Source organism: Anas platyrhynchos, chromosome 14, assembly GCF_047663525.1.
Source record: "Anas platyrhynchos isolate ZD024472 breed Pekin duck chromosome 14, IASCAAS_PekinDuck_T2T, whole genome shotgun sequence".
Taxonomy (NCBI): domain Eukaryota; kingdom Metazoa; phylum Chordata; class Aves; order Anseriformes; family Anatidae; genus Anas; species Anas platyrhynchos.
The window spans coordinates 19,852,254-19,865,649 of record NC_092600.1 but is presented as its reverse complement, the minus strand read 5'-3'; the positions used below and the strand labels follow the sequence as shown (position 1 = coordinate 19,865,649).

At 37.7% G+C, this 13,396-nt stretch overlaps 1 protein-coding gene across 7 annotated transcripts in view; it reads left to right on the top strand.

Annotated features, from left to right (window-relative positions):
* TTC1 (tetratricopeptide repeat domain 1) overlaps positions 1–13,396 on the top strand; it is a 33,508-nt gene that overhangs the window by 2,755 nt on the left and 17,357 nt on the right. For 6 of the 7 annotated variants that reach the window (XM_027465314.3, XM_027465313.3, XM_027465311.3 and 3 more), the window contains exons 3-4: positions 9,563–9,623; positions 11,467–11,579. The exons of the other annotated variant lie outside the window; for it this stretch is intronic. In XM_027465314.3, coding sequence (XP_027321115.1) covers positions 9,563–9,623; positions 11,467–11,579 — 174 coding nt within the window. The remainder of the gene's footprint in view (positions 1–9,562; positions 9,624–11,466; positions 11,580–13,396) is intronic. 7 annotated transcript variants of the gene reach the window in all.

Here is a 13,396-nt window from a genome sequence, read left to right as displayed (position 1 = left end):
AGCTCATGTAAATAGAGAATGGTGAGCAGAAATATACAGAGCTAAGATCACACAGGCAACCGAAAACTAAATTCTTTTTACAAGCAAGTATAGAGAAATTTAATCGAGCTGTGGCTCAGATAGCTCCCTTGCTGATAGGGTGGGCTTTCTGACCCAAATACATTGGTGAAGGTAAAAGGCATGTGATGTCAATGTAAAAGTTCCATGTGGTGGGAAAACTATGGAACTCATGGAGGAGAGGAACATAGTACACAGTCTTTTTGAAATAAGAATGAAACTGAGAATAATACATCTCTTTTGGTTGACATTGTGGAAATTACTTTATCTCAGTCTCTCACTCAGTTTTGACATCTGTGAAATGGGCATAATAATGCTTACTGGGTGTAATGCTTTGAGATTTAATAATGAAGAGTTAGAAAAAAATCTTGATTTTTTTTTTTTTTTTTTTGGTACGTACTTTGCCTCAAAAGGGCCTGTGAAGATTATTTAGTGGTAACCCCTGCTGGAAGTTGGATCAGCTCGATCAGGCTACCCAGAATGGTGCTGACATCTCCCAGCCTAGAGATTGCACAGGCTCTACAGGCCTCTGTTCCAGTGTTTAACCAATCATGGTGTTTTTTTTTTCTTTGTATCTAATTAGAATTTACTTTTTTGCAGCTTGTGACCCCTGGACATGTCTGTTTGTTTTTTCTGCATGCCTACAGGAGGAGTCTGTCTCCATTTTCTCTAGCAGCCAGGTCTCCCTGCGACACCTTTTCCTAAGCCTGGATGGGACTCGGTTCTCATAGGCAGGCTGCTTTGGTCATGTCTCTAGTGTCCTGACTGTTCTGGGGGCCTTCTACTGGACTCTATTCAGGAAGTCAATGTCTTTTTTTTTTTGTATGGAGGATCGGGAAGGGAGAACACTATAAGCAGACACTCTCCAGATACAGTTTATCATGTTGCCCTTGCAACTTTTCTGGTTTAGATTAAAAAGTCCCTTTTTCTTACCTGTATTTATTGCTGGTGTGGCAAGGGTTATTGTGAGCATGTGTCTTGATGAGGCTTAAAGGCAGTCTGAGAGATTCATAGACAAAATGCTAAACTTTCAGGGTGAAAACTATGTCAGTTTTAAGCACCAGAAAGAGAAACAGGTCTGGAAATGTAGTGTCATAGCTTTTGTGCTTTCCTTGTTTTTGTTGTATCACTAGGTAATCATTTAAGTTCTCACAGTAATTTTTGCACTCTATAACATAAGCAAAAGAATGTTGAGTAATTACATTCTTTGTTATATTCTCCATTGAAAGATGCTGTGGAATTACAAAATCATTTAAAGCTGGAGAGATTTCTTTAGAGAAAGTATTAGCAGCTGCAGATATCCTTCTGCAAGATATCTAATTTTTATTTTCAGCAGCATTGAGAGGTTATGCCCTCTAGCTTGGTTTACAATTACACCTAATGAATTTGAGAGAATCCATCTTGTAGCATCACCATAGCTATTAGATCAGCAATGTTTGTAGTGTGAACATTATGTTCCTTAGGGAGATTTCTGAGTAAAGTATGTAAGCAGTCTTTAAAATACATCTTTTTTTTTTTTCTGCAACAATATATTGTTGGTATCTGTTACAAGTACAGCTTGAGAAATCCGGAAATGAGAGATAAATTAGAAGTTTGCAGCAGGTGTTACAACTACTGAAGTAATCTCTTAGCACACTCTTACTTGACATCACTGTATATTTTCTGTTTAGAAAAAACATGGGGATAGATCATTTCCTGAATTTCCACTCTTAGTTTTCTTTAGATGTATAATACTTAGAGTTGTTTAAAATTATTTTATTTTAGAAAGTGAAACCTATATTTTGGTTATAAGGAAAATCTGTTAAATGATGCAGGTTCTAAGAAAAAAATACTTCTGTTATGGTCTGCAGGCAGCTGCTGCACATCTATTTATTAAATTTTTTCAAATATTTTTAACCACAAATTACTCAAAGATTTTCTTGAGAAGAAGGGCAACATGATTTTTTTGCAGCTGGAGAAAATGAGGCAGAAATATTCAGAACTTGTTTATTTGATAGTATTACTAGGTTGTGACAATACGCTCAGCAGCAGTTCTGTTTGCTGCTTTGGCAGTCCTTGATCTGAACCCCTGCTGCCTCCCTCATTATGCCAGCACACCTCTCTGTGAATGCGCAGTGAACCAGTTATAGGGACTGACTTAGATGGAAGAAAGTCTGTATTTTTAGATCACAGGCAATGCTGCTGGGAGTCGGCATCAAGCTGAAGTCTCATAATGGCATTTACGTACAGAGTAGATGGATTTTCTTTGATTAGAATACTTGCCCAACCAAGAGAAAGTTGTGTCAACTGTGGTTGCAACATCAACCGTAAAATACATAATCAAAATACTTGTAATAACAAGAGCTGGATGTTAGCCCTGCTCAAATCAAATTATGAAGTATATATATCTCTGTAGTTTTTTTAACTAAATATGCTGTTTTTGAGCAGTTTTAATAAATTGGTACTTCTAATAATGTTGTCATATAACTAGGCTGTAGAAAAAGACTAATCTATTCTGGAGATGTGGGAACAGATTTTAGTACTTGCACTGCATTTATGCACATCCTTTGTGTAGCACAGTAGCAGCCCTGAGTAAAAATTTTCACCTATGCAGAAGCTGCTGAGGAGATCAAAGATGAGGAGCAAGTAGCTGTGTGTTTTCTCTGAATTATGTTTCAAGAGCACTCTATAGTGAGAATTCTGATTTTTAAGTAATAAAAATTATTTCCAGGGAAGCAGTAGGATGACATAAGTTTCTTCTGCACAATGAAGTAAAATAAAAACAGGAAGAAAAGAGTTTATTAACACATGAACCTGAAAGAAAATTTCTTAAAAAGCAGAAGTAGCTTAGAAAGGAGTTGGGTTACTTGCTTGGACTTGCAAGTCTGAGCTTTTTAAGCATTATACAGCCTGAAACGAAATTCTGTTTTATAAGATTTTATTTAAGTATGCTTATTGCTTTCTCAGCAGAGGCACTGAGCAGTAAATTGCTTTTGATGCATTACAGACAGATTTTCTGGTTAGTTGCCATTGACAGTGATGGCTTTGACATTGGTCTAGTCTGCAGGATTAATCAGAGGACACCCAGCAGCTGTTACTTGGTAATTTTTTCAGTCTGACCTGGTCCTCTTCTGGAGGACCCACTAATTATGAGTGTATCCAGCAGCAGCGTTCTGAATCCCTCACGCTCTTCCATTGTGACAGATGTTGCTTGTTCTTTGGGCTTTGTCTGGCAAAGACTTAAGCACCTGGCCTAGTAAGCTCTCATGGATATAGAACACTCCTTTCTAGCTGCTGTAAGGCCTGTAATAAATATGTAATATTCCTCAAAAGCACTTGCCTTCTTTGGGCTGTTGCATGTGCATTAGAGCTACAGCTGTCTTACCATGCTCATCTGCTATTTAAACTTCAGGAAAAGTCAGCAAGATGAGGAGCACAGCTCTAGTAGAGCAGTTTCTTCATTAGTGTTGTTAGCAACTCTGTACAAATTAAGTAAAACCAACCTTTGAGAAATATATATATATTTTCTTTAAGTTATACATGAGATATATTCAGTTCTGGTCTAAACAGTAAATCTTTTTTTTTCCCAGAAATTCTAGGATGTGTTAGAGAAGATCTGTCCTCATCAAGAAATTTCCTTTAAACTGCTTGCCTCTTCACCCTTTTCTTCCCTGTGCCTCAAGTTGATCCCATTGCTCTTCCATAAGTTGTAGCTTTTGTATAGAACTTGCTTTTCAGGGGCTGAAGAACTGATCTGGGATTTCTTCTGAGATAGCTTCTTGAGTAAAATCATTCGTTTCAGTATTTGATGTTTTCCTAGTTCCAGGTATCTGCCCAATACAGTATAGTAACCTTGGCTGTGAAAATTCAGCTGTTGTATCTGCAGTAGTTACAAAATAAAAGGTAAGGTACAAAGTGGAGGAGAAGATCCAAACAAGTACATCGTAATGTGGAGCAGACGGTGTTGGTCACTTAGAGATGGTCTTTGAACTTTTCAGGAAGAATGACCTGGTTGGACCCAAACCAGATAATTAATATGAGACAATGCAACTGACTGTACAGTACTTGTTAACACTTCTAATCAGCATTCAAAATTACTTTGCATAGCAATAAAACTTGCAAGATAATTGGGTTTTGAAGGGGTCATAATGCAATTGTGTGGAAATGTAATTAAAGGTGATTCCCCTATTAAGATAACCTACTTTAGTAACCTGAATCCTGTATACAGTACAGCAGTAACACTAGGTATGTTGTTGCTTTGGTCAAATCAGAGTAAAAGACCGATTGCTGGACTAAAATGACCCTGTCTGATGATATTAAAAATAGAACAAAACATCCTGTTTTGTTTTCTGAATTAAAGCATATCTGAAAAGTCTATTTGTATCTGCTAGAGTAGTTAATTCCAAGTGCTGGTGAGAAGAACCTGGGTATAAAGTCTGCAGTTATAGGTCTCCCTATGAGATTCATAGTTTCAGTTGCACAGTTGCATTTATAAACTTAAAAAAGTCTTTGGATGGCAATTTAATAGAGTGAAAAATTGTACCTTTGGTTTTCTTGCAGTGCTGCTGTTTTTATGCTTGTATTCCATTTTGCATTTCTCTGGAAGTTGCTGATACTGTAGAATCAAGACCTTTTAGTTTAGAAAACTGAGAGGCTTATGCATGACTAAAGGTTTTGACTCGTGGTGATGGATTAAGTGGTCAGCTTCACTCTTCTGCTGGAGACTGTTGCCTTGAGCAGTAATGACAGGCTGGCACTCAGGAATAGGCACAGGTTTCAGTCTGGCACGCTAGCTTAAAGTGACTGCTGCTAGTGGATGTGCCCTATTGTTTCTGTAAGTGCTGCTTACAGTTTCAGGAGGAAGTAGTGATTGGCAACAGAAAGACTAAATCTATCTTTACCATGAAGTTACGATGAGCAGGAATTGGGCAGTCTAGCAATTCCAATTACTCTACCTCTTGAGCAGAGAGAACAGATTTGGTATAGTTTTCAAGTGACAGCTCTAACCAGTTTTGAAAAAAGATTTTTGAGTGAATACAACCTAAATTGAAGTTCCTTAAATGAATATGATACAGCAATAGCTTCACAAAACTGCAGGGGGAAGCAGATGACTGCTAATAGATGGCTTGTAACTAGAAGTGGTATTTGAAGCTGAAAAGTATATTCCTTATCTGTTTAAATTGCTTGCTTCCACAGATCCTTTGAACCCCAGTAACTTCAAATGACTGCTGCTGGATGCCCATACATAAGAGTTTACAAGATGCAGATGTACATTGTCACCTTGTATAAATAGCTTGGGAGAGGAGAAAGAGTATGCTTGCTGCTCTTCGCAAAACTGGAGCCAGGAACAGTTCCCTTGCAAAGTTAAATCAATTGAGCAAATAAAATGCATAGGAACAGCCAGAGAAAGCGTGCTAGGAAGCATTACAAACTGTGGGTATTCAACCTCCAGCTCTTACCAGCTATATTTAGGAATTTCATTGCCAGCACTATTAGATTGGTTCCTTCCAAAGTAAACAGCAAAAATGTGTAGGTTGCTCTCTCGCTAATACTTGAATAATACTTTAATTTATTTAACTGTGAGCTTTTTGGCAGAGAAGATGAAGCAAAAGGACTGTATTTGATGATGCTCTGTTCTTTTTTTTTTTTTTTTTTTTTTTTTGGAATTGTTGTACTTTATTGTCAGAAGACCAAGCTGTCTTTTTCTCATTACTTCAGATCAGGCCTTGATTCTCTGCACCTCTTGCTTGCCAGGTGGGTTTAGGTCAAGATCCTAATTTCTTCACAATACGGATGATTGTAATTCAGTATCCAAATCTGTGAACCTTTATAATCAGATCATTTAAAAACTATGCTTTTAGTTAAATATAGTTATTTTTCCTCATGGTTAATAAAAGAAAATGTACATCAAAAATTAATGACTGCCACTTGGAATTTGTCATCTTAAAATTTGAAAAAAGCAATACAAAAGGTTTCACATCTTTTGAATGGCAGAGGATCTTAATGGAGTGTAAGTTGGGGAAGTTGTGCCTGACCCCATGCTTGTATGTGAGAAGCCTATGGGAATGTAGTGGGTCAAGATCTTTGTTCCTGAGGCCTTATTCAAGGAGTTCAGTCTGACCTACTTCCCTCGCTAAGGAATGGGTAGCCTGCCCTGCAGCTACTTAAATCTTTTGCTGAAAAATGAATGGGTGGGGACACTGAAATGACATTGTGCAAAATTTGTCCCAAGGACAAGTCACATGCAATTTTTTCCTCTCTGGGCTGATATGATCACAGCAAACCGATGACCAGTCTATCAAAGCTGGAAATGCAGCATACTGAACAAAGAGGTTATATTTTCTAAAGGTGCTTTATTTCTTTTAATTCTGAATTTGAATAGAAGATTATAACAGCATTAATTTGAGCAGCACACACTCCAAGAATCCATTCAAATTAAATGTAAATGTAAATTTCAAATCAAGTTAAATGTAAATTAATCCAGAATAGTCATCTTTCTGCTGCTTTTGTATTGTGACTTTCAGTTAAAGAAATGCATACATATGCAGGAACACATCATCTATTTCTCTTACAAATACATTGTGTGCTTTAGAGCCTAGTGCATTTAGGCTGTGACTTCTAACATGTATGCTTTGACATCCTGTGCATTTGCTTTTAGGGAATGATAGTCAGCTACCACATATCACCAATGGGTCACGCTCCCAGTGCAAATAAAGAACGATGCATGAGGTATTCCGCAGTCTTCACCTTTTTTGAAAACACAATGAAAACTTGTACAGTCTGGAAGTTAAGTGACAGCCTGAAACATGTAATACAGGAATATGAAGATGTTGGTGAAGCTGCAGCAGAAATGCTGGTTTTGAAGCAGGACTGCATTGCTTGCATAGCTGCTTTCCAGGGAGCTGAGTAAGCTGCAAAGCCATATAAGGTTTTCTTACCAGAGCTGCTGAGACACACTTAGACAACACTTCTGGGCAAATAGTCAAAGTGACTGTGAGACACTCGCTGACATTTGTATGGCTGTAACAGTTCTGTGGCTAAGTTCTGTAACAGTTCTGTGACCGCCCTTCTAGTTTGTGAAGCTGGATTTGTGAACAAAAGGAGATACCAAAGAGGAGGCTTTCAGGTGAGGAGAATTGAATGAATCAGCTTCCCAGTGTGACAGCCCTTAAGCTCCTCAGTTGCTCAGGACTTCTGTTTGTCCATGTTTCCCCAGCAAATGTGGCCGTACCTTGGTCATCTGTGCTGCTGAGACTCTAGCTCACAACCTTCTTGACTGTCAGAGAAGGAATCCCATGATTCAAAACTTAATTCCTTTTTCTTTAAGGTTAGTCTCTCAAAGCCTCCTCGCTTCAAAGCAATTCTTAGGATTTAATACTTGACTGGGATAAGCATAAACTCTTTTGTAGTATTTTTAATAAAATGAAAGTCATAGAATATCCCGAGTTGGAAGGGACCCATAAGGATCATCAAGTCCAACTGATAATTATCCAAATGCTAATGCAAGTAAAGCTTTTCATCCAGTATCCCTTGATTTTTAGGATTTCTGCATCAGGAGTACCGTAACCATGCTGTAGTTCTCATAGGAAAAAATATTTTGTTACATTGTACACAACCTGACCTTAAACAACAGTGAATCAGTTAATAGAACTTAAAGGCCAGCTCTAAATAGGTCATGAGCAATGAAGTCAGTAGGGCTGGTGTTTCAAGCGTTTCTTATCTTGGATGAGGATTGTCTCTAAATCTCTCTGCTTTTCCATTAAGGTCATAATCTCTAAACCTGCTCTGTGCTGTTCACTGGTGTGAAAGCTACCTCTGTTGTGGAAATTTCTACTCAATGTGCATTCAGGATCTTTTAAAAAGGTATTTCTGTGGAGGGACAAATGAGTGCGTAGCAGTGACCTTGCTGGAGTAGTTCTGTCGAGCGTTTCCCACGTTTGGGTGCAGCTTTCAAATGTAGCTGTTTATTCCCTGTGCTGAGCAGCCAAATCCCACATATATACAATGAACGTGTGCTTTTAATGCCGTTGGTGCTGTAGGTGCTCAAATTCGTTCCTATGCTCATAGTCAGAAACCACTGACTGGCTCGTGTGTGCTGGTGCAAGTGACATTGTGGAAGGACCAGTGTGGATCTAGCATTGCACCCGGGAGGAAAGCAGATTTCTAAGTAGTGATGTATTTTGTCCACCATGTGTTGTTTTTGTTTTTGTTTTTTTAATGTGAGGAACAATGAGTATTAATAGGAGATGGGGGGGGGGGGAAATGAATGATCCAATCATGTATCAAAAGGGTCAGATGAGATTTTAGTGTGTAGTTGCGTGTGTGACCACCAAATGCCACTTCTCTCAAGCCTTGCTTTTGGAGCACTGTGATCTGTTATTATGAAGATGGTAACAGTGGTCAAGTGAACTGCTTTCCAAAAGCAATAAAAGTAAGAGGAGAGAACCTCTGATCCTGTATTGTTTGTCAGTTACTTGGCATAGCAGTGAGATGGTGCAGTGCTCCATGGTACTATATTTAGCTGTTTCCAAGGAGATGTTCTGTGTGATATTGATAATTGCATTAATCCTTGATTTACAGAATCTGCAGGAAAGGAAACTGTTCCTTTTTCTAGTGTTGGCTTTTTAATTGCTCAGTGATCTGTAATTTATAGCCACCTTCATTTAAGTCCTTTATGCATGCATGTTTTGGGGGCAAAGTCAACAGTCAAATTAGTTTTTTTTAACCATAGAAATGATTCATGAACAGGAGCATTGCTGCTTGTTGATATTGTCTTATAGTGCTTTGTTTTTCCTTCTGTGAGGTATGTCTACATGTGGAAGGCTTCCTTTGTAAGAGATGGCTTTATGACATCCTGTATTTTCAGTGTCAGAGACTAAGAGCGTTCATGTCAACTTTGCTTGTGCCAAGAGTATGGTTAATATATTCATGGATGAGAATACAACTCTTCTTAGCATGTGCAATTTTCACTGTGTAGCAGAACAATCTTCCTGTCTCAGGCTCTGATGGCTTATTCAATCTGCATAAGAACTCTTTCAGGGCACTATTATCCATGGACCTGCTTCTGATTCAGTAAGCTCAGTGTGCTTTGTACATCTCTGGAAGTAACTGAATTTCTGAGGTAGAATTATTTCAAGCAAATGTTTTGAGACTTTACATCTAACATGTATGTTACATAGTTGAGCTACACTGAATTCAGTTGAATTGAAAAGGAATTAAGAAGCAAGCAAACAGCTAAAATGCTAGCATACTAGTTTAAACAATATAATTTGATATGAATGCTCTTTGTGCATAGTGTTGTTAATGAACTAGAGCTTTTTAACTGCCTCATTGGTATACTCCAGTGTTTTATGGATCTATAAAGCATATCATGCCACAATAAATGCAAGCAAGTGATCTTGGTACTAGTTAAAATTCTTCAGGTTATATACTATTCTGATTTCCATTCATAGCTTATCTGGAACTACAGCTGACCTACTTGTTCATTTCAATTAAATACTTTGAGACGTTGTCCCTTCTTTTGTAGACACGAAGAAAGGAGAGCACAACACTGAAGGAGAAAGGAAATGAGCAGTTCAAGAAAGGAGGTGTGTTGATAATCTTTTAATATCGTGTGCAAGTTAGAGAATCTCAAATTAATACTTTACCATTATAGTGATATTGCAGAAAACCTCTAGGAAGACCTCACACCTATCATCGTTCAAAGTTATCTATATCTTTCACCCAGCTCTAGGGAACAGAAAGAGAGACTTCCTTAAGAGATAAGTTTAAATCACAAAATCTTGGATTGCTAAAGCAGGTTTCTCATGAAAGCTGTGTTTAAATCCAAGAACGTGATACAGAATTGACTGCATTCCAAGTGCCAGGGTTTTTTCTTCTAAGCAAAAAAAGGCTTCCACCAGATTGAGTTCTGCTAATGCAATTGCTTAAAATTGATGGAGGCTGAGTGTCTCAATGACTCTCATAGCTTTGTACCTTTGTATGTTTCTTTGTATCCACTGGCCCTTTTCTTTCTTTGTACACTGTATGTGTGTATATCTCTATATATACACTATATATCGTGTGTGTGTGTATATGTGTATATATACATGCAAGCATCTCTATGCATACATGTGTGTATATTTTTCTATGTGTGGAGATGTACACATATATACATAAATATATAGATCAATATATAGATACATATTTTTAAAAAAAAATCTAGAGGTGTGCAAACTTCTAGCTTACACTGGAACTGGATATGTTGTTAACATAGTTAATCTGTAACAACATGTCTCCAGTAAATAATAATACCAATGATTTTAGTTAAAGCACATGAAGGGAGAAGGGATTTTTGACCCCTACCATTCATGTAACGTTCTGATGGTTAGAGGATTTTCAAAGAAATAAGGAAATGTACATTAATGCTTACCTCAGTCAACAGGGTTACACAAATGAGTAACTTCTGCTTCCCAGAAGCATATCCTGATAACCAGACAGTGATCTTCCTGCTGGAGATCTCTAAGAGACCAAGATTGCTGGTTTACCAATTCAGGCAAGTGTCAGAGCAGGCACGAAGGAGCTGCTGGGACTATGGAAGTAGCAAGCCTGTAGTATTGGCTCAGTCATCTTTTGAGATCTTATCCATAGCCTTTTCCTTACAAATTCTTTGGCAGATGTGTTCAGTGTGCCTGTGCTGCTGATGCCTGTCAAAGCATTGGAAATGAACGACTTTTTAAGCACCTGTCTGGTCGGTCACTGACTAGTATGCAGAAAGAATTGCTCTGTTTGAGGAGAATGCATTTGTCAGCTGGCAGGGCATTGTTCAGGATCACTATAGGGCCTTTTCATTCTTTGACTCTACCATTATTGGAAAACAACTTAATCATCTCATGTGCTTTATCGCTGGTCTGTGCTTTAGATCAGACATGAAGATGGATGACCTTCAGGTGCCAATTGATAGGTTTGTGGTGACTGACCTTTAAGTCAGTCCTTGAAAGATACTCTGACAAATGAGATTTCCCTAGCTGCTGTGGGCAGGTATTGGTGCAGTAACATGTCCCAAGATGCGTTTCCTTTCAGATCAAGGATACATTTCATCTGAAAAGATTCAAACCCTAAAGCTCTGAACAAAAAGGATGAAACAAATTCGGGTGTGAGAATTAATGCACAGCATGCTGCAGTAGTTATGCTAAGCACAGGACTGCTTTTCTGCTCCTATGAGGGTGCTGATTTTAAAAAATAATTGGTTGTCATTGATACAAGTAGTAGTCAGTAGTGTACTTTGTCAGAAAGCAGCTGATTCTGATTATTGGTTTAAATACTGCATCATATATTGAGAAAGGTTTCCAAAGAAATTCTAGCCATATGATTCATTGACCATACTGGCATTTGAAGTAAATGATCTGTTTTTTTTGTTGTTGTTGTTTCTTTTCCCTATTGCATCTGCAGACTATGGAGAGGCAGAAGACTCATATACAAAGGCTCTGCAGATTTGTCCAGCCTGCTTCCAGAAAGATAGGGCTGTTTTATTTTCAAACAGAGCTGCTGCAAAAATGAAGCAGGTGAATATCTTTGTTTTATGAAATGACAAGTATTGTTTATATGTCAAAGGAAATTATGAAGTCATTAAGGATGCATAAAGGAGGGGAAAAGTATTAAACTGTTTGCAGGCTTTGTTGCTTGTATATTCTCTCGTGCTTCCAGCAGAAATACTGGTACACTTGATTACTGAGGATTAATTCAAAACTGAAAGTTGCAATTGGAGCAGCTGTTCAAAGTTGCTTTGCTGCATTATATTTAAAACACTGATTGTTTTGTTTTCTTTCAAATAAATTCAAAGTTCATGTGGAACAGATGTGTTAAAGCATGTTTAATGTATACAGACCCATGTATTAGATTGTCTAGAAATGTAACTAGGTAGTATTTGTTTTTAAATCAAGTTTTTTTATCCTTTTTTTTTTTTTTTAAACCTGGATAGTCAGACTTGTCTTCAAATAATTGGTTTGATGCTTTCAGGCATAAGTAGGGCTTCCTATGACTATTAATTCAGTTAGCGTGCTTCCTTCACAGTTGCTATATAGCAGCATGGACCCTGTGTAATAGGGCACTGTCCCAAGAGAATGGCTACAGCTGTCTCTTATCTACTTTCTATTCCATGTCCAGGGACAGATGCCCACATGTTACCAGAATCTGAAATGTACTGTAAGCACAATGGAAAGCCAACAATTTAACTTACAAGCTAATAATTGATTTTAAAGAATTGAGAATCTCATCTTTACAAATAAGTTGCTGGACTGCCATATAACAGGAGGAGTGAGAGGAGAACCTTTATGCCTGTTTGATCTTGTACAGTCATAGTAGTATACGGCTAGTATGTGTATTTCATACAGCTCACACATTCTACTATTTGACCACAACAGGAGCTAGGAGGACCTATCAACAAGCATTCAGTAATACTTTTCTGGCTCACAGGCATTGAGGGTCTATATTTAGTTGCCTGAGACACTTATATAGCTTTTCTGTCTTGCTTATTATCATACTTTCAATACTGTCTTTTTGGGCTATAAACATGGTGCTAAATTACCTCTTCTTTCTAAATAAGTGAAAATAAGAGTTGAAGAAAAATTACTCCCTCTTTTTGCTTTGGTTTTTATATTATTATGGACAAATAGCATAGTAACTCCTATGCTTATTTTATCTTCCTGCAAAGTGAACTTCCTTGTGTTTTTCCTCCAGTATTGATGCAGATGCAGCTCTGTCTGTAAGTGTACTTTGCAGCCATATTTAGGTATAAATAAATTCTTGCTCAACTAGAATTCACTCTTGGGATACTAAATTGAACAGGCAAGGAAAAAATGGAATTCTGCAATAGCAGATGTTGAAACCTTTCAAATATGAAAGCTGTAACCTGAAAAAGCTCTTCATAATCCAGATGTTAGCTAGGAAAACAATGCAATATTTCCCAGATGAGCACAGGATAATAAAAACTGTGCACAAACTACTGTATCACCTGTATAGATAGTAGAACCTCACAGACCCATACCTTACGCTGAAAATAGATCCACATTTTTAACTTCCCCCATTAAGTATTTTTACTTCTATACTTCCATCACCCATTTGCTTTGCACTACCATGAAAGCTTGTCAGGCATTCTTCTGTGAGGCAGCTTCCGTTTAATGGAGAAGAAAATAGTTCCTGGGGTATAGAAATGCAGGAACTACCCTTATGAATACTACTGCGTCAATCAACAATACAGGCACAGAACAGCCTTTTTCTTGTTTTCTTTTTTTTCTTGAAGCCCTTTTAGTTTAGATGAAAACAGGATCTCTGTCTCAGCATTCTTTTTTTTTTATCTTTATAAGCAGATTACCTGACTCTC